The sequence below is a fragment of the Mercenaria mercenaria genome, unplaced genomic scaffold (genome assembly GCF_021730395.1).
Source record: "Mercenaria mercenaria strain notata unplaced genomic scaffold, MADL_Memer_1 contig_4386, whole genome shotgun sequence".
Taxonomy (NCBI): Eukaryota; Metazoa; Mollusca; class Bivalvia; order Venerida; family Veneridae; genus Mercenaria; species Mercenaria mercenaria.
In genome coordinates, this window is record NW_026462609.1 from 16,019 (window position 1) to 38,549 (window position 22,531).

A 22,531-nucleotide genomic window follows, 5' to 3' on the forward strand; every position below is an offset into this window, starting at 1 on the left:
CATTTTGATACGATTTTGTCCATATTGAACGGCAGATTGTTATTACAAATTACGATTTAATTCTGATTTTTGTCTGTTTTAAGTACAATGAAGCAATATTAGTGTTATTATTGCAAAGAAACGACACCAGACTTTAAAAACAATTAAACACAACTTTATTCAAAACTGATGAAAACATACAAATTAAAATCGAAACACATGACAACATTGAAAATAAGAATTTTTATTCACAAAGGATTTCCAAGTAATCCCAAAAGAAGTATACAATAGCAATATAATGATGATACCAATTAAAGAAAAAACAACAATAAAAATAAAAAAGAATCCAATCCGCTAGTAAGTTAGAATCGCCCTTGAAAAAAGTACCAAATAATAATTGTGCTCAGCAAACGAATACAGAGGCTTAAGCAAGTTTAGCAATCCAAATTTAAAATAATGACACTCGAAAAAAAAAAACATTAAGGAGAAGAATTCTGTAAGATTGTGTGTTTCATTCTTATCCTTTCTTAATTATCTTGTTCAAACTACGATATTATGTATTTAATCTGTACATGTATTACTGGGAATAAAATATGTTTAAAGTAAAAAATAAGGCTTAGGCAAATTTTTTTATTTAACCTCGCACCGACACATGATACGAGGGGCGTTCAATATGTAATGTTACTCCGCATGTAGTTCCGTAACCGCTGGTTATTTTTAGATGCGGTTTTCGGCACATTGTAGAGCAATTTATTGGAAACACAATGATATATATATTATAAAAATCGGTAGGATCAAAGTAAAACTATAAACATTTTAGTGAGGTGTTCTCAGGTATACTAGAACATTATTATAATTTTGGTTTGTCCTGGGCATCCAGAATCTCAGAAAAAATAGAATAACTTGTAAAATCACAAAATTCTACCATTTTCTACGAGTTACAGCGCTTTGTGATGCGTTTGCGTTTGTTTTGAGCTATTTATTGCATTTCTAATTTTACAACACAACTAAAAAATCTAAACTCGAGGTTGATTCCATCTAGAATGGGTGTTGAGGGCGATTAATCAAAGTTGCAAGAACTAGTTTTGCAATCGAGAATTAAGGTACTAGTATCAATTTAAAATACAAGAATTTTTTTTTAAACGGTGATTATCGCACCTGACAAAATTGCAGAGGCTTATTGTACTCACCTTGTCATTTTTCGAGTAAAAATGTACACACTCAATTTAAAACTGTTATAAACTTTTTTATTTTAGTTTTCATATCTTTTTGTGAAGATCATGATTTGTTTTATCGTTTAAATAAATTTACTATGTTCTAGTTGTGAATAATCAGAATACAATTACAATCTCAATATTTTGGACATAAATTGTCTAGTATACCGATACACTAACTCAATGAGTATAGTTTACTTGAATCTACATTTTATAACTTTATTCATTTAAGGAATTACATATTACAATCTCAATATTTTGGACATAAAATTGTCTAGTATACCCGAGTACACCTAACTCAAATGATTATAGTTTAACTTTGAATCTACCAATTTTTATAACTTATATATCATTGTGTTGCCAATACATTGCTCTATAATGTGTCGAAAACCGCATCTAAAAATAACAAGTAATCTGAAGTCAGCGGCCTTAACCACTCGGCCACGGAGGCCCCGCTCAGGCAAGTTATGCAGTCTAAATTAACAACACTCGAACAAAAGCTGCTTAGTCAGAATAACATGAGAAAAGGGAAAAAGGTGAGAAAGTTTTTTAAAATTACTTAGATATTTAAAATGCTTAGCATGATGTATATGTTGTAATACCACTCATAATTAAGGCTATATTACACGAGAATGAGGTAGTGTCAGCATTTACATTGCGTGTTTCCGTCATTTGACAAAAATATTAACCTAGGAAGAGAAAGAATGCCACTTATTTATAGCCCTCAACCTAAAACATCTAGCTGTTAAAAAGATTAACCCGGGAAGAAAAAGAAAGCCACTAAGCCCTCAACAACAAAAACAAATAGCCTGATGACAAACACACAAAATACTGTCTCATAACACAAAATATCGAAGGCAATGGACTTAAAGCACAGAAATGTATCCGCAGTTTAAACATTTCAAAACTCAGAAGGTAGTCAGTCGTTTGTTGATAGAATTCTTATTACCGGTAAGATTGTAATGAACAACAAAATAAAGTGAACTAGAAGGCCGAAAAATCTAATTGAAATTTTGTTCTTACATATTTAGTAAACTATAACTATATCTAAACTATACCCAACATAATCATGAATAACTGTCACTCAAACCAAACAGCTGCCAAGTTTCAAACACATATTGCACAAATTAGTTATTGTATTTACATTTGTATTTGCTAAAATTGCATGATACATATTTTAAGTTCTTTCAGGTCCAATACCAATGGCACTGTCTACAAATCTCTCCAGTTTCAACAGTTAAATGAAAAAGAATTACTATAATTACTCCCAGTTAATCGCTATAAATTTTCAATAAAATCGCAACAAATCGTTCACATCATTGTGGGCAGTTTTCAATAAATCGTTCAATATGAAATGACACATTGACTACAGAAATCGGTATATTTCTACGCAAATGATAAATACCTTGTAACGCATGAGTTTAAGAACAATTTATTGAAAATGCAGGACTTCTTTAATATAAATCTTATACACGTCCATTAACAACTAGAAGGGAAAACTTTGTTTATTCGTGTCACACTTTCTGAAGTTTCAACAGAAATCGGTGATTACTTTTGATTACGGTAACATAACGACGGTACTTAACACACTTACTGATGAAATCTAAGACGAATTATCTCTTCAATGTATAATCTATTGACTACTTACAGATAAAGACGCCTAAACTCCACTATAGTGTAAAAATAAATGAAAATAGCAGCGGCGTGTAAACCCAGATACTGTGTATGTCGAATAATCACATCGCTATTTCCGTTTGGGTTGTTCACTGTTTCTACACTGTGACAAGTCCCCTACTGGAAGGCACCTTATTGTTTCTACTGCAGTATAACATAATGAATTGATATATGTCAATGATGTATAAACAATATTGTACTATGTATACAATATGTTATAACAAAACACTTGGATTAAAATTTGCATACATGAAAAACCTATAGTTGCTTTCATATGTATTTATTTTGGCCAATTATGAAAAATATATCATATAAGTTATCTATAGTAACAACAAAGGGAAATCAATAAAAAAAATTTTTTTAAAAATCTATTAGAAAAAAGTGTGTTACAAGTCCGCACAAAACTCTTTACCATGTAGATATAGATAAAAAATACATCTACAAATTCAATGTAACATGCATGTTGTACCACAGAAAAGTGGTCTCGATTTTTCCCTACGGTAAGTAATAAAAAAGTAACAATATAATCTATTTATAGTAACACCAAAGGGAGGTAATTCTTAAAAAAGGTGCCTCATGGCAATGAACATCTGTGCCAAGTTACATCAAAATCTCTCCATGCATGGAGAAGAAATGCTCTGGACAAAGTCATTCTTAAATTTAACCTTTGACCTCTAAGTATGACCTTGACCTGAAATATTTGTGCCAACTGATATTTAAATCATGCCTTGCATGACAAATTTATAGACCGGACAGGTAAAAAATCCTATTGACTTTTGATCGCAAAGTGTGACCTTGACCTTTAAGCCAGGGTTCTATGTGTTGCGCATGACACGTCATCTCATCATGGGTAAAATATTTGTGCCAAGTAATATCAAACTCTCTTCATGGATGGCAAAGTTATGGACTGGACAGGAAAAAAGCCCTGTTGACATTTGACCTCCAATTGTGACCTTGACCTTTGAGCTAGGGGTCTGGGTCTTGCGCACGACACGTCATCTCCTCATGGGGAACATTTGTGCCAACTGATAGTCTGAAAGTTGGGCATGACACATTGTCTTATTATGAGGTACAGTTGTGCCAAGTAATATTAAAATCCCTTCATGGATAGGATAGTTAGGGATCGGAGAGGAGAAAAGCCCTCTTGACTTTTGACCTCCAATTGTGACCTTGACCTTTGAGGTAAGGGTCCGGGTCTTGCGCATGACACGTCATCTCCTCATGGGAAACATTTGTGCCAACTGATATTAAAATCTCTTAATGAATGACAGAGTTATGGACCAGACACAAAGCAAACCCTGTTCATGCCATGCTAACATTCGACTGCTAAGTGTGACCTTGACCTTTAAGCTAGGGGTCTGAAAGTTGGGCATGACAAATCGTCTTATTATGAGGTACATTTGTGCCAAGTAATATTAAAATCGCTTCATGAATCGGAAAGGAGAAAAGCCATGTTGACCTTTGACCTCCAATTGTGACCTTGACCTTTAAGGTAGGAGTCCGGGTCTTGCGCATGATACGTCGTCTCATCATGGGGAACATTTGTGCTAAGTAATATTAAAATCCCTTCATGGATGACAGAATTATGGACCGGACAAGAAATTGCGGACGGACGGACGGACGACGGACGGAATGACCGAATGACAAAATGACGGAAAAGCGCATTCCTATAGTCCCCGAAACTGGTTTTCAACCAATAGGGGACTAACAAGTGCACTATCAGAGCGAAAATTAGCGGTCAAGTTCAAATAATGTCTGACGAAAAGCGACTGCGCCGGTGATAACCTGGTTAAGCCTAGCCATAGTAATTTTAACGTTTTTTGCGCTTCTCATATCAATGTATCAATGTATGACCGTATTACAAAAAGATTGCAAATTACAGTCATATACCTCACATTAGCTATGTATATATATATAAGCATGCAAAACTTAAATCAGGATTTTGTAAGTATCAACTGAGGCATAATTTGCCCAAATTACATGTAAGTGTTATGGAGCTTGATCATGTGATGTTGGTTATTGATCTAAAAATAGAAACAAATAAGTTTTATAGCTACATGCCTTTACATAATAGTTACATGTACTTCAATGCAAAACTTTATTCAGGTCAAACTGCATGTCAGGGTTATGACACTTGATGCTTTTACCTAGTTTTATAAGCCCGAAGACACATGTAAAGTTCCAATTCTGAATTTGTTTTGGAGATTGCAGCTTGCAGGCAAAACATTAACCAGGATTTTGTAAGTCCCAAGAGTGACATTATTTGCCCAAAATACATGTCAGAGTTATGAGACTTGATTCTTTGACCTAATAAAAGATAAAAATAAGTTTTTCAAACTTGCATGCAAAACTTTAACCAGGATTTTCTATGTCCAAAAGGGTGCATAATTAAGCCAAAATGCATGTAAAGAGTTACGGGATTTGACCTAGAGTTATAACCCCGAAGACACATGTGAAGTTTCAATTCAATATCTGCATAAATTGGCTAAAATACATGTCAGAGTTATGGGAACTGACCCTAAAAGGTTGGTACTTGACCTAGAAAAGAAAAGAAGTTTCAAAGCTATATGCTTTTACGTAATAGCTATATGTACTTGCATTTTATCAATGTTTGACGCCGACGACGACGCCGACGCTAGGGTGAGTAGAATAGCTCTATTTTTCTTTGAATAGTCGAGCTAAAAACTGTTTTATACTTAATTTTTGTTATTCTTAAATTGATTTTCAATTACTTAAAACGAAGATACTAAGTCTTGCTTAACTTCGAAAATTAGCACCTACATCATGAGCCGTATAAATAAGCAAATGTTACTACAGTGTTACATTATAATCTATAAAAAAGCAGTAAAAAAGTTAAACAAACCTGAGACTCCATAAATATGAAACTTCCCCTTTTCACATTTTCAGAGTGTAGATCTACATAACTTTACAATGAATATGCTTGTATAGGCGTGTAATATTAAAGGTAGTACATACTACACCTCTTAAAGATTCATAATGTCTTTGTTTAAAAATATGTGGCTGCCACATTTTCCGCTATGAATATAAAATATATTAATTTCTTGTTAAATCTTACTTCCATTAATTGTTTTCTAAACTACTTGTTTAATATGTGGCTGCCGCATTTTCTGTTATGAATATAAAATTTTAAAAAGATGAATTTCTTGTTAAATGTTACTTTCAATAATTGTTTTCTAAAGGTCTAACTACTGATGAACGAAGTAGAAAGTTCAATTGAATCTATTGTTCATGTGCAGTATAAAAGAACTGTTTTTCAAACCATATAATTATGCACTATCTTTCTGGACAGCTTTCCCATCTATTGTTATGGGGAATTGATCCTATTGGTTTTTGTCGCGAACGGTAATATACAATATACCGAATGAGATATATGCTATCGAATTAAAAAATGTATACTTCCGGCACGTGCACAGAGCCTCTAACTTCGGATTTTTCGGAAGAATAAGCTTTTGTCTTGTGCCTCATAAGCGTCCACATAACTTGTCCGAACCGCAACGTCTTGCACATCAATACAAATATGGATACTAGTATATGGTATATATACACGTAGTGCGCACTTGTAGATAAAAGCACCTATTGAGAACAGTTGATATAAATAAATATACCTCTCCGGAGGGTGGCGGAAATTACCTGTAATACAATACAGTTATTATAACAGTAGCTCGATCTGGGATGCTGTATTCGGCTCGAGTGGATTTTTGCCAGATCGGATTTTGCAAAATCCACGACAGCCGAATACAAAGTCCCAGATCTAGCTAATGTTATGATGACCCTTTTATCATATACCTCTACCTTTTCGTTTGTTGTTTTGTTATTGAACGAAAACTTCAATGTTTATTGATATTAAAATGGAACTAAGTGAAGTTTTTAGGTGCGCTATTTAGAGAACTATGTCAGGTCATGCATATTAATGAAAGTAGTCACGGAAGGTACAATACGAAATTTAAAAGGTACAAATCGGAATATTTTTCTGCCTGTTCATATTTAATTGTGAAATACAAGCCGATTTTTTTACAGCATTTATATAGGTAACTAATAAGATACAATATGTGCAGTGTTGGTTTTTATTTCAAAATCTAGCTATAAATTGACAGGGAATAGATCCTACGCGTAACGACGGAAAGAGGGATCGATCCATCTACGGTAACATGCGATATACCGAATGAGATTTAAAATGTGTCCTTCCATGCTCTTTTCAAATGATATGGGACAAGTTGAAGTCGGATCGATTCCCGATTGAGACAGTGCCTTATTTCATATTATTAAATTTTAACCCTAATGGAACTTAAATATAGGCACCATGGGCCTTTAATACAGCGAACAAAACAGTCATCTTGTCATTTATTGTTTTGCTAACATGTTTACAAAATACTGAAAGTACCTTTTGAAATATATCATGCACTCAAAACAATATGATGTAGGTATAATTTCAAAACTTCGTCATCAAACATTTATAAAGTAAATTGTCTCATAATATTACAATCCATTTTACGACTTAAACCATTTTTTAGAGAATTCACAGAAATGCACAAACAATCTACAAGTTACAGACTAGCGAAAACACTATAAGGCAAGAAAAAAAAAGCCAAAAATATTCATATTCAGACAGTTGCATTATTTATTGAATATGTTCATCAGAGTGACGTTAACATATTATTTATACATTGACCAATTTACATATCATAATTGTGTATCTCCTTGCTCGTGAAACAGAATTTGTAGTGTGCGGTAGTTTGCTACTCTGACAAGACTAAAATGATACCAGGCAGCTCAGAAAAAATCTCGCAGTAACAATAACGTCAATGATGCAAATGAAATTCATAAATAAAGACAAATATCAAACAGGGAATGCCATGTACCAAAAACGCAGCCTCCTCAAAACGAAACCCCCAGCACGCAGACGCGTGCACCACACACACACACACACACAGCCAACACACAAGGACAAAACGAACAAATAAAGGAACACACAAGGACAAAACGAACAAACAAAGGAACACAGTGGGGCACCGCCTTGGAACGGTCAGTGGCAAAAACACCACTGGGGAGTTGACTGTTACCTAAAAAACAGATGCATTGCCGATATTTAGAGTATAAATACTTACCTTAGGCACTAGACGTCTTTAACAGTTTAAAAATCGTTTATAAAAACTTACATGTTTGTTAAAGTATTTTTGCTAATTTGAATGACTTAGAAATAAAATATTCAGCTTATTTCCTGATTCTTTAACTTTGAACTTTCAAGCAAATGTGACTTCTTTTGCTTTTTGAGAGCACACCTGAGGCATTAGTCGTAACCAAACTAAAATAATTACAACATATTAATTATAATGAACTGAGTAATTTCCGAAAATCACTATGATGGTAATAATGAATATTTAATTTGCCATTCCATTTGTTTTAAGCGGCACATGGAGGACGGAGTGTGTGGCCGACTTGGTCCACCTGCATAGCTACATGTAATGGAGGAATCACGTCGCAATACTTGCCTAAAACTTGATATGGTGATGGTGCAAAAGTGTTGAAAGTTTCAAAGCTACATCTCAAAAGGTTTTGACAAAATGTGGACTGGTATGAAAAACTTAACAAAGGTGTGACACCGACGCCGAAGCCGTGGTGAGCGGGTAAGCTCTCTTTATTCTTTGAATTGTCGAGCTTACAAAGATAGGGACGCTAATCATAGATCCAATTTGGTATGGCCTTAATTAAGTACATTACTTTTACTTCGGTTTGTCTTTTTTCCAATCTGTGCTACTTCTCCTATACTACTGGTTAAAAGTCCGAGTTCCTAAAAACCTAGTTGTGTACATCGTTCAGTGATTTTTCTCTTGAGTTGTGACCCTTAATTTGTGGCGTTTTAAAGTTCGGCGTAGTAAGTGGTGGATGGCATACGTTCAATCATAGTAATTGTTAAAATTGCACATTAAATTTGAAAATAATAAATTTGGTTGTACGGAATGTTTTCAAAACACTTAATGTAAGTATAGATCACATCCTAGTTACACCAACATCCCTCTATGTATAAAAAAAGAAATGCTTCGGACAAGGCCATTCTTGCATTTGACCTTTGACCTCTAAGTATGACCTTGATCTTAGACCTAGGGACTTGGTTCTTGCGCCGTCTCATAATGATGATCATTACATCAAAATTCCATCATGCACTAAGATGAAATGCTCCGGAGAAACTCATTCTTCAATTTGACCTTTGACCTCCAACTGTGACCTTGACTTTTGAGATAGGAACATTGTAAGCAGTATTTACTTTTTATATGACACTCTTTCTCTTTGAGGTTAACATTCATGCCAAATATAAATAAGATTGGTTCATGCATGTCAAAGTTATGGTCCGTACAAAATCGGACGGACGCACGGACGGACGAACAGACGGGCGGACGGACACACGCACGCACATACACCGAACCGCCAAAAGTGGCGACTAAGTCGAGCTCACTGTAAGCGGGCTCGATAAAAATGGAATAAGCTTGTTATCACCTTGATAAAAGACACTATACTTGTATGAAGTATTTAAACAAATTTCTTTTTACACCTCATTTATTTGTATTTAGTTACAAGTTAGAACAATGCATTGCTGTTATTCTATAAAACAAATATCGCTTTTTTACATGTCAAAACCGAGAGTTTCCCTTTACAATAATTTTATTGCACTTTTTAACCTGTATCGTATGAACAATACTGAAAAACTAATGAGTTTTTGTTTCGATTTCTTGCAATAGTTTTTAAACAAAGTTTTATCTCAGCTTTTATATCTTCGATAGACATTTACTTCTTTGATACTTCGATCTTAATCAAACGTTTGTCTGATTGTGCATTCAAAAAAAGCAGACGAAGTATAAAATTAGTAACAAGTGTATTAAAAAACATCGCACAAATAAAATTTGAAATTCACAGAAAAAAAAACTAAATATATCAAAACCCTAACGGGCCTTTATCCCTCAATTTTTCTATACCTATTTTATCTATCCAATTGCGAACGTTCATTTGCAACGCGTGACCGTACAATATATTACGGTATTTGGATGCATGTGCGTACAAAAATCCTGTATTTTCTGTATTTGGACGCACGCGCGTACAAAAAATCCTGTATTTTCTGTATTTGGACGGTTCAACAGTCTCATGTTAAACATATGATAAAGCCCGAAACGCGTGAAAATGTTCCGAATGTAAATCGGATGAAGTAGGCGCTCTATGTACAGAGTTTGATTATGCGTCTTGAAATCTGGATTTAATTTGAGTTTTTTAGTTTACAACACACAAAAACGATTCAAGGGATAACAATGCTATCTGATTTAGATACATGTATTAAACATTCGTTAACAATCAAAAACTTAAAAATACAGTAAAAAGGATCATCAGATGTTGGAATATTTGAAAAGTCGCTAAAAGAAGCCGTTCCGGACGAAACCTAGAAATTGGTATCAGCCCTGACTGTCTGAATAGCTACCTCAGCAGTTTTTATTTGACGGTTAAGAAACAAAATGGAGAAGATTATGAATGGCAGCGGACGGACGGTTAGCATCCAAAACATGTCTGTTCTATAATTCAGTTTTCGTCGGGTCTTCACCAAACTTGCTGACAATGTTTGTGGGCATTACATCTCGGCCAATTTCGATAACCAGCCAAATTGTACCAGGCACTCTTTGATTATAGTCCTTGAATTACTCGAAAAACGGGGAATTTAGCCTTGTACGCTCTTTTAAGTCGAACAGTTTTTATCCGATCTTCACCAAACTTGCTGACAATGTTTGTGGGCATAATATCTCAGCCAAGTATTATTACCACCCAAATCGCCAAATGGCTAATGTAGGGAGGTTTCACCATATACTTTTTTAATGATGATATTAAGCAGAAAAAACAACATTCAATGAATTACGTATATTACGTATGAAGTGAAATAAATATAGAATAAAAAGGTTATTTAAGGTCTAACATTTTTCTGTATAATATATATTTGCACTCATACTAAGCTGGGAAAAACTAGAAAAGGCAGGAATACAATATTCAGTGAAACATCTTTAATTTAAACTATTATTATAGTAAGATAAAAAAAGATATAGAATAAAAAGGTTATTTAACATTGTACTGTACAATACGAGATATATTTGGACTCGTACCCAGCTGAGAAAACCATATTGAACTCGCCTAGCGGCTCGTCCAATATGGTTTTCTCAGCTGGGTACGAGTCCAAATATATCTCCGTATTGTACAGAACAATGTTAAATAACCTAATAATGTTAGTCCACGAAGTAAAACATTGACATCTGGATAATTCGTAATAGTTTTCATGCATCTTATATCACTGTCGTCTCAGGTATGAAAACAACTTTTCTTAACACAAAGACAGTCATATTTTATCACTTACCCATAAGTTTCGCTTTATTGTAAAAAAAACAACATGAACATGAAGTAAAAATGACATCGGGATAATTCAAAATACTTTTATAATTCTTATATTACGTCGACTAAGTATAAAAACTTTTCATAATATAAGGACAGACATATTTTCATACATTATCTATAATTTTCACAACTTAAAAAAAACATGAAGTAAATAATGACATCTGGATAATTCAAAATACTTCTCATATATCTTATATTACTGTCTACTAAGGTATAAAACAGTTTACACAAGGACAGTCATATTTTCTTCACCTATCTATAATTTTAAGTTCATTATAAAAAAGACAACAGAATAACGGGAAATTCATGGTTAATGCCGGAAATTTATAACATGCAACTCGTTAAGGCAAGACAATAAACTCCAATATGGATTTGTTTTTAAAGATATATCACGTTATGCTCATGACTGCATTCAATGTGTCGAAGCAAATTGTTTAGCAGATTCCTCCTAAGAAGTTTCAGAACTAGAAAGCTTTGAATAGTCGTCAGACGTTTCAATTCTAGAAAGCTTTGAATAAGCGTCATTTTTTGTGTCATTTCGGTTTTGATAGCGTACTCCTCTGTTTTCATCATTTCCGATTGTAATATAGCCATCAGCGTCTTTAGCTGGCCCAACAACTGATGCTGGAGTAAGATAATCATCCAAATTCCCTTCTTTGATTTCAGCATATACTTCGCTAGTGTCTGTTCCGAAAGCATTCTCTTTCACAGAATGGTAAATATGTTTGTACCCCTCTTGATCTGTGGTATTTGATTCTTTGCATGCTTCCTCCTCAGTTCTTGGTTTACTGTAACGCAAAACAAAATTAGATTATAACTGTTTCGAGTTTGCTATAACTGCTCTTACATTCAATAATATTAAAACGCTTCATAAATTTGTTTCGAGAATATTTCCTTATTAAGATGACTATTACAATCGCAACGTCGTGCGTATTCTGATTTATACTCTTCCATTCTGATATTATACTCTTCCCATGATCTACAAAGTTTTATAAAAAAGTAAATATTGTACTTCAAAATGTAGATATTGTGAGTATGGCGGGCTGACATATCTAAGAGCAGTGCGCATGCCATCCCGGAAGGTTTTAGCGGTCGACGTTTGCCAGGGCATCGTTTGACAACAGCCAAACAGCATTTGGTGAGCAATTCTATGTCGGGGCAACGTTCAGTTCTTTGACGTTCTGCGTCAAACGCCATGAGGTTTGTCGTTGTATAGGTGCAACAGAACAACATAACAGAAAGGCTCAAAGCGGCAACACTACTTAAGAACTGCGTGAAAGACATAAAAGCATCCCTTCCAATGACTTAGTTTTGCTATATCTTCTGGTTGGTCCTTTGGCGCCATGGAGTCCATTTACCATTTCTGTATAATAGTATCCGCTTAAGTCGGTGCTAGGGAGCGTGAAGGGTTTTACACTAAGTACAAATTTCATTTACTCCTCATGAACAGACTCCATCAACTCTAGTCGGCTAATATTGTGCTTGCTTGCATTCTATGCTTCCAATGAATCTTTCTTAAGATTTTTTTATTCAGCTGGCAAAGCTCGTGTTTTGCTTAGACAGGTTCATATTCACATAGACTCGATAGTCTATATCATGTAATTACTAGTATCTAAAATCCGTCGATAAAGAATATAAGAAATGACCAAGAAGTTCACGTCATAAACGCTTTCGTGTTATAACTATTGTTGGCGCGGTTTTTAACACTTAGAACTGCATTAGATTGCAGTCTATCTGATATATTTTTGACAACTCTAACATACCTAGATTACTGGGTTTGTATTTTGTGAAAAAGTGCTTACACTATAGATTTTGAGGTACATGTGTCTTTGACAAGAATGATATATTACGACTTTAGTCAAGAGATTCTTAATGACAGAAAACGCTGGGAATTATTTTAAAGAGAATTCTTATTGGTGAGATGTTATTTGCCTCAACATGTTTGATTTGCGCGTTACTAACTTTTATGAAATGAATTACAGTACAATTTGCACGTGCTTAGCGGACAACTGGCAAGCTGAAAAAGCACAAATAAATAAAAATGAGATATTTATGTAATAGTTGCAGGAAGGAAATATATGCCAAAGAGAAATGAGGCGCTTTCAGTTTTCTTCAGTGTATATTCGTTATATTAGTTGAACTGTTATCAAAGTCATATCGTTATAAACATTTTTAACACAGAGCTGAGAAGAAATAGATCTGGATTACCTATACTCAGAACTTCATTAGTTATACCTGAGTTTACACTAATAACCGAACAAGCATTGCATACGAAGACTTTCTGATTCCAGAATGTGAAATACATATCGTATAATTTGTGTTTACTTACGCCTCTCCTTTTGATTCTGAAAGCAAACATTTCACATAAGGAAATATTGAATGCGATATTTATGTAAGAAATAATATATAACAATCAGTAATTTGTCATTGAGTAAAATCATTGTTTTGAGATGCGAAGGAATTATATCATAAGGGTGCAGTCCGAGTGAAATAATTACACGCATCTAAACGACAACGATTTTATTCACGCGCAAGTCATTGTTGCAGATATATTATTTCGATTCTAACACGTTATCAACGATCACTTAACGACATCCATCAAATATTTGCCTGATTTCAGTTGATTTCTTTTTCAGCAGGCCGTTATGCCCCCTAATTATATGGCGTTATAAATGTGACGTCAAAAAATGAATTGTTGAATAATAACGCACACTTTTAAACCTTCTTTGTTTCACTGGCAAACAATTCGAAACGTTTTAGAATTATCGGTTTCTTTCTATTTACATCTTTATTTAGATATGAGAGAGATAAACATTAATGGCTGTGTCAGACATTTCTATATGCATTGTTTGTTTCGTTTTCTTGGAAATATTGATATCATGAAATTATGTAATTTCGTGCGCACGAAATATCGAGGTTTATTCGTAGATTTTAACATCTTAACATAAAATGGGTTGGAGTATTACTGCTTCGTTAGGATTTTAGAAAAAAATCAGGGATTGACACAATTTACGGTAAAACAAGGAAACAGTTCAATTTCGTGTAAGTTTTAGCATTTAATTGTTTATGAAAACGAACGACGTTAAACGCACTCCATTGAACAAACATCAAAATAAGGTATTTAAAAACACATGGGTCATCATGATGATGACGCACCTATTAATTAGTGCAACTTGAACTCAAAAACGTTTACTAAGGAGAAACACTGTGAAATTCATTTGGTAGAAATGAATAAAACACGAGACATAAATACTGTTATAAAGATCAAATGATTGAGAAATAGTTGCAAAAGTTTTCCTCCCTAAGCGGATATGTAAAGATGTTAGTCATTTTGAGATCAATGTTTAACTTACAACCTAACAGAAATTTACTGTTGAAAACGGCAAGACATTACTATAAAAAGTAAACACGGGTCCGTTAATACCCGAACCCTTTTTCGCCTCGTCTTAGGTCATTCAATTGAAATGTAATGTAATTCCTACCTTACCTTTGTTCAACATATTCAGCCCTATACAAGCAAAAATGTGTTTTCAATGAAATCAATTAGTATTTACAGACGCATACAAAATTGCGACATCGTTGAAGACTTGTCTCTCATTTTTTGACTACTAGTTTACAATATAGATCAGCTTAATAAAGAACTTACTTGTCTTTTTCTGTTTTCTCCTGTACCTGAGACAGAGACAACCAATCAGGACAATGCCAAGTAGTAACACACAAATTGTGGACGCGAGTATTGCTACTAACGTAGTATGGCTTTCTGTTTCTATAAATAAAAGTGAATAACAATCTCATCTTAAGCTATTCCAGCCATTCTTGACGGGTTGGCAACATAATAGGCTATTTTGTTTAAAAATAAAAAACGAAAAATATTTCGTCCTTATACGTCCCTCCTCATAACTCGAATTCCGGTTATCTCGAAATAAAAAGCATGGTCCCTTGAAATTTGAGATACCGAGTTTCGACATTTGTATTTAACATACGCTTTAGAACATACTTCTAATCAACTCATTTAATATGGCACTAGCATATAGGTCCTAACAATTCCAAACACTCTGTATTACAAATGTTTCGTCTTCCTTCAACTTGAAAACTTGAAAACAAAAGACCAATCAAGCTTTAAATAGACTTGTTATTATGCAGTTGTTCCGACTATCTACCTAAACTGTAGCAAAAGGTTACTGAAATTTACATAATATATAGAGGAATCCTCTCAGGATATTTGTTTGTTTTTCGTGAATAGGGAATATATCTCACTGAGAAGTGAGAAAATGTGAAATAGAATAGATATATATCATATTCCTCCCCCCCCCCCCCCCCCCCCAAAAAAAAACAACAATAAATTTTATTTTTATTTTATGCTTAATTACGTTGAGATGTGCATTTTGCAACAATTTTAATCTCAGCGCGGGAATCAGGAGCACGTAAATAGACATGATGTAAAACGTGTTTTGACGGTAAAAAGACGCACACAAACATAAAGTTCCATTTTTTTTGCTGCATAACGGTATGAAATTCTCATTTAGTAAAATAATTTAAATCGCGAAATATGCTATAATAAACAAAATGCGACTACAATTTTCATACTATTTTAATTTAAAATTCATACACAATATACAAGTGTATTGGAGCCATATATCGCAAATATAGGTTTCACAGTGTGAGTGATGAGATATAAAAATATTTAACTGATAGAATAAAGTATTTCATTAGTTAGCATAAATCAAATCAAACCATTTTTTCATGATTCTAATATATCAAAGGTATAAGATACTGCAGTTTTAATCATTAATAGTCTATTTCAAGTTTAGTAATTCATGGGCAAAAGTCATTTATTGGATAATATGCATGTTTGCAAAAACTGATTAATCGTGAGATTTAGAGTAACACCGACAGAACTTAAGTTTGATATCAATTTTGCACCTTCTGATGGTCGACGAAGATCAAAAAGTATCGGGGTTGAATCAACAAGCTTCTGTAAGCCAATTGTGTTGTTTCTGTTCGAGAGGCAAGTGATTTGAAATCAGAAGTTTTACCTTTTATGATGCTTATGACGCTAGAAGTAATTATAATAAGATCGTATCCGAGATCAGTAAAATGTGTTTGTCAATGACCTTAGCGGAATTCGATTTAAACTACAATATGCGAACCTAATTATCATGAAAATGATATGTATGAGAACTGTTCGATACATGTAAACTACGTAATGTTCATTGAGTATTATCTTAAAAAGAACTGACTCAAATGATCAAATTAACTTTACATCCTTTCAATGTATTCTCCGCGATTGGAAATACATAACTGTAGGCTGTATATCCACTTCAGAAATGTGTCACGGTTGGCTGTTTTGGGTATACCTCTGAGACACTGGCTGAAGGCTGAGTCCAAGGCTTGCCTGGAGTTATATCGACGCCCAGATAAGAACTTTTTCAGTTTTGGAACAAGGAAAAAATTGCAGGTAAGACTAGATCTGGAGAGTACTTTGGGCGTGACAAGACGATTACCTTCTCCGACTTTAGAAATTGCTTTAAAATTACAGATGTAAGTGCTGGAGCATTATTATGCAGAAGACACTTATTTTGAAATTCTGGACGTCATTTCTGATATAATTTCTTATGCTGTGCTCAAAACGACATCACGGTAATACCAACCAGTGACAATTTTGCCCTTCGGCACCGGAACTTGTATGGTTTTACCATCGCATGAGAAGAATATAGCATAGAGAATCTTCTTTGTGCTCATTGTCCTTTTGGCAACTACTGGCCGTTTACCGTAGTTGGTTAGCCATATCATGTTTCCAATTTTCCTAACTGGTTAGAAATAGTGCACCCATATCTCGTCACCAATAACAATGTTTCCAAATGCCTTTGGTTTAACGTTGAAAACTTTTTGAACAATTGTTTGGCCGTTCGTACGCGTACCCTTTTTTGTTCATTTGTCAATGGATGAAGTATCTATCTGGCAGAATTAGTTCGTACTTTCAAAAACCGCTTCAGAATGAAATACACTTTCGATATTTATTAGGCCAACATCTTTTGCAATATGCGAATTATATATCTGCCACCTTTTTCAATCATTTCCCTAACTTTAACATACTCAGATTAACTATGAAATTTCTTTCTCCACCTACGAACTGTTACGATACTGGGCCCATAAACTTCCCCCTATTCAGTCAAAATCTGCATTACCGAAACGGCCGAGTTCAGTGCGAAATTTTGTGTAAACTCTTATTTCTTCAATATTCTCAGCATTTTTTTCCAACCATTTTAACAGCAGTGGTCAACGACTGGCTCTATTAAAATGAAGATTATCTTAAGACTGCATTGAACTAAAGATTCATGTATACACTATTGTAAACGTATTGAATACAGCTTTCTATTTGTGCCAGTATTGCTGAAATTGTGCATACTTTTATCGTGCTGTAGTACAATACACATTACATATCGAACAACCCTCGTACATTATCTCTTAGACAATTAAATACCTATTTGACAATTTATGCCAGAGTATCCACTTAGACAGTAACACTTGTATCCGTTGACTCTGTCCTCACAACTGCCTGCATTTCTACATGGTGGTGGATCACAGTCATTGATATCTGTTAGGTAAAACAATGTTTAGACAAGATTCAACTACTGACTAAATTCTCTGAAACTTGAAAACACCAACAAGGAAGTGGCAAAATACCATATTTTATCTCCGAAATAATCCCAGTTCACAATAGTTTGAAGAAAAATCTGAGTTATGCTTATAATTACGTAGAAAAATTAGCGGTTCATTTTTTATTGAGTACTAATTATTGGTAGTAAGTATTGTTGAAAAAGGTTTATGCAACGGATGAACCTCCGAAAATGTTGTGTTCAATTATTGGAATAAGTAATAATTCAAAGAACGAAGTGTATAAATATATTCATATGAATGCAGTAGACTTTTGATGATTAAAGTTATTTGTACATAACATACTTCATAGGATCAATCTTCATTACCTTAGCAACCACTATTAGTTTGATTCATCCAGTCACGTGTATATTTTGTTTTTCATTTAATCAGACCAGATACTTACTATTTTGACACTTATCCCCATCGAATCCAATAGCACAGATACATTTGAATCCTTCAAGTAAATCTTTGCAAGTTCCATTGTTAAGACACGGTGTGTCTATACAAGCATCGAATTCTAGATCTGAAACATTCAGCAGGTAAAAAGTAAAATCTGTAAGAACTTCCTCTGAAAGCAAAGAACGCAGGCAAGCTTAATTATAACAGGCTATGTTTGACAGAGTCTGTTCATATCTGCGATATGCAACAACACTAGCACCGGCTTAAGTGGGATTCAATGACAATGGTAAATTTGAATTTTCTCCATGATCCAAAGGGACCAGAAAATATGACAACACTGAGTCCAACTGAGAAATAATATGACACTTAAAGATTGGTGTTGTGAAAGTTTATATAATCTATAAGTCGAACCTTTAGAAGCATAACTCACATCACAGCAAATTAATACATATTGTACTGATTAAATTTTACCGAGTATTTTCATGAAATGTAATCCCTCACAACCCTAGCTCTGTCTTAACCAGAATTCTATTATGATAATGTCGACTGGAGGACAAGAATATTTAACAAGTTGAACACTGAGTCATTATACAAACCATCAAACAAAATTATACTAATATAACTTTTCTACGTTTTTGACAGAAATGAATAATGGCAATATGTGAGGTAACAGAGTTTATTTATATTATAACAGACACTTATATCCCTACTTATTTTGTATGTATTTGTCAGAATACTGGTTATATGACCCAGGGAAGTGCCTACGCTTTTAGTATCTTGAACAATGGTTTGGGTGCAATCGCTAAGGTGACTATGTCTTAGACTAGCTGACAAACGAATGTGGAATGTCCTTTGTTAAAATGTAGAGCTGGTGAGACCAAATTTCTCATATATAGAATTTTCCTCTGGCTACCTTGCCTAAATGATTTGCGTACCAATGATTCGTAAATTATTTCTATTATGAGCTAATCAATTTCATGGATCAGGCAAATCACTAAATATTTCAAACTAACAATCTTCAATTAAAAATGATTAGCTCAAACTCTTATAGGTTGGAGATTATACTTGACTGGTCTTTTTGTTGAAGTACCCGTCAGACAATGTCTTTGAATCAACAACATACGAGTCCTATCGCATAGATGCACATCCTCTGTCCTCTCAAAGTCTATATGATTGCCCTGATTCCTGGATGCTCAGCGCCTATATGCTATCATGTGTAGCATTCAACTACCATATAGGTATATCCCCGATGCCTTGGCTGACTTCGCCAATAACGCTGAACCGTCAATAAGCTGGAACTCTCTTACTATCTCAGTAGATTACCAAACTCTGGGTCTCCGTCTCAGCTTCTCGATGCTCAGCCTATATATGCTATCGTCTATAGCATTCAATTACCTTTAAGGTAAAATTCCTATGCGCTGGCCCTATAGCTCGAAACCTTATCGAACTTCTGCTAATCTTCTGGGTTAAATTATTAGTTGATTCCTCGATGTGTCTTCTTCAACCGCTGGATACAGAATGAGCTGTCTGTCATCCATCTACCTATTTATACCCCAGCATATGTGCTATTTTTAGAACTTGTTTCTGATTGGTCAAAATTTAAACATAACGTTTTACAACGAGCACTTGCTCTATCAAATATCTGGTTCCCTTTTACTTTTGTATATGACATAATGTGTGATGCTGGGACTCAGCTATCCATATAATGAACCCAAATCAGCCATAAAAGACCCAAATTCTATTATTAACAGCAATTCAACAATACTTATAGCAATGATAACATGAAAAGGGAGTCAAGCACTATCTGTGCTTAATGTGTTACGTTATCAATATACTAACATGCAAATTATTCTGACAGTATTGAAAGAGTTATGCTGAAAAATATATTCAATGCAATGTGTTGCAATCGCATACGCATAGCCCACACGTTTACAGCCAATCTCTGAAATCGACTCTTTGGCTCATTGGTTAGAACATATTATACTAGCGCCCGAGCGGCGCGAGTTCGAATACCGCCACAAGCAGCTGTAATTTCTTCGTTATAGAATGCCGTTTGGTTTAATTGTTACGGCTAAAATTTATTAGAAATGCTTTGATGGTATAATTATCTTTCAATACGTTTTAAATGCATCAATAAAATAGTTTGAGGATGTATTTCCCCTTATATCTTTCCATGCAATACCCTTTTGCCAGATGTCTTCGAATATTAGTTTTATATGTTGTTTCTGTTGTTTCAATATTGAAATATAACTTTAAAATGAAAATATGTTGGAATTATTGCTTCAGAATAATAACTTTATGAAAGTTACATTTTGTAATGATCACGAGCGCGCAATGACAGGAAGATGTATAATGTCATATTATATGAAAAAATAAACGTTGTAAATATGTTGGATTGAATGCATCTTTGAATACAAAGTTTTAAAAATGGAACCAGGTTTACCTATCTCGCAACTGGTACCACCCCATTTGTTAGAACATTTGCATGTATATGACATATTTCCATTTTCACATGAACCTCCGTGAAGACATGGACTGGATAAACATTCATCTATGTCTAAAATGAAATTCAAAGCAAGACTGTATTAATGGACTTTAGCAAAATGCATACAGTTTAGCTCCTCATTTGCTAATAATATTTTTTATCTGTGAGAGCAGATGAAATAAAAGTATTCTTATTTCCTACTCTCATTATCGCAATTTTGATGTAACGGACAGGGGTATGCTTTATTGAATTTATGATCATTATTTCAACAATGAGATAAGACCAATGCTTAAAGGATTGCTTTTTTTTGAAATTAGAACTAGATTTATAAGCAGATGAAGTCATATTTTTTTGGGGGGGGGGGGGGGGGGAAAGAACAAGATAAGACTATCTATTAAACGTAAAAAGTCATGATACCTATGCACTGAACAGCCAGATACAAAGGATAGGTGTAACAAGGTGGAATCGCCCCTTTTGTGTATGTACAGTTCATTAAGCTTGATTCAGTTCCATCGCAGGAAATTCCCGACATCCAAAATAAATCACCGATGTTTCCGACGTTATTATCTTCTAGCAGTTTGTCTATCCCTCTGTAAAATTACATTAGCTACATCAATGCTACTAAAATGACAATAGCAACAATTTAAAATATATATTTAAAGCATTTCTTTTCTTCAAATTTAGAAAGGAATTCTCTTTTTACCAAAAAAGTGTGAGAAATGTTGACGGTAATTTACTTTTTTATCCTCCGTAAAGGAAAGCAATTTATCAAAACTTGTGAATTCCATTTGAAATCGGAACACTTCCGTTAACATATAAATAGTACAATAAGCTTTTTATGCTATTCTGCTGAGTCGTTTTAGTAATATTCGGCAGTTTTTCGACCCATCGACCATTATCCTTCACCACTTATGTCCGAAACCAGCAAGGTGATTCTTTAAAGATAGTTTTGGAACAGACTTAAGGAAACAGTAGTTCTAAGAAGGTGTTCATACGTGTCTGAAATTATACCTAATTGTCTCCCTCTGAAGTTATTCAGTCTTATCTCAATGCTATAGCAAGTTCGTTTCATTATTAATCATATACAGAATTCCAAATCTAAATTTTAAGAATTACTAAGCAAGATATCACCGTTACAGTTATCTTTTTCAAAATTAATGTTTTGCAACCGGTTGAAAAAGATCACAGTCTAAAAGTGCTCCTGGGCAGTACCAAATATGTGTTCACAGGTGGTCAAGTATGAAAACAGCCATTCGTAGTACTTCATCTAAAATAAGCCATTCTCAAGGAGTTGGGACTAGAAGTTTATATTTAAAAGTCAGCCTTACACATGAAGTTGGGTTTAGAAGGACAAATCTAAAATAAGCCACGTTTTGACAGTTAGAATTAGAATTTCTTCAGAAAAAAAACGGAACTGGATGCACACTGTTAAAATAAGTCATGCTCAAAAGTCAACAAAACTGTCAGTTAACTACACATTATGTAATTTTGCAAATTTTTGATGTGATGAATATTTTGTTTGTAATTTGAGTTGTGTATTCGCTACCTTGATACACAAAGGTATCCCAAAATTACAAAGAGTAAAATATTTCAATACAAGTTAAAATATCTGACAGACAAAACATTTCTTTATCCTGTCATTTCTGAGGAAAAAGTGTAAATTGTAAGTTTTTTGGGCGAT

At 34.0% G+C, this 22,531-nt stretch overlaps 1 protein-coding gene across 2 annotated transcripts in view; it reads right to left on the reverse strand.

The window, feature by feature from the left end:
- Positions 1-7,577: 7,577 nt before the first annotated feature.
- Positions 7,578-22,531, reverse strand: part of LOC128553849 (scavenger receptor cysteine-rich type 1 protein M130-like) — a gene marked incomplete at its 5' end in the record, with an annotated part of 43,320 nt that continues 28,366 nt past the window's right edge. The window contains 7 exon segments of one of the 2 annotated variants that reach the window (XM_053535034.1): positions 7,578-12,094; positions 13,636-13,651; positions 14,953-15,072; positions 17,791-17,904; positions 18,370-18,489; positions 20,809-20,922; positions 21,268-21,440. In XM_053535034.1, the coding sequence (XP_053391009.1) occupies positions 11,755-12,094; positions 13,636-13,651; positions 14,953-15,072; positions 17,791-17,904; positions 18,370-18,489; positions 20,809-20,922; positions 21,268-21,440 (997 nt within the window). 2 annotated transcript variants of the gene reach the window in all.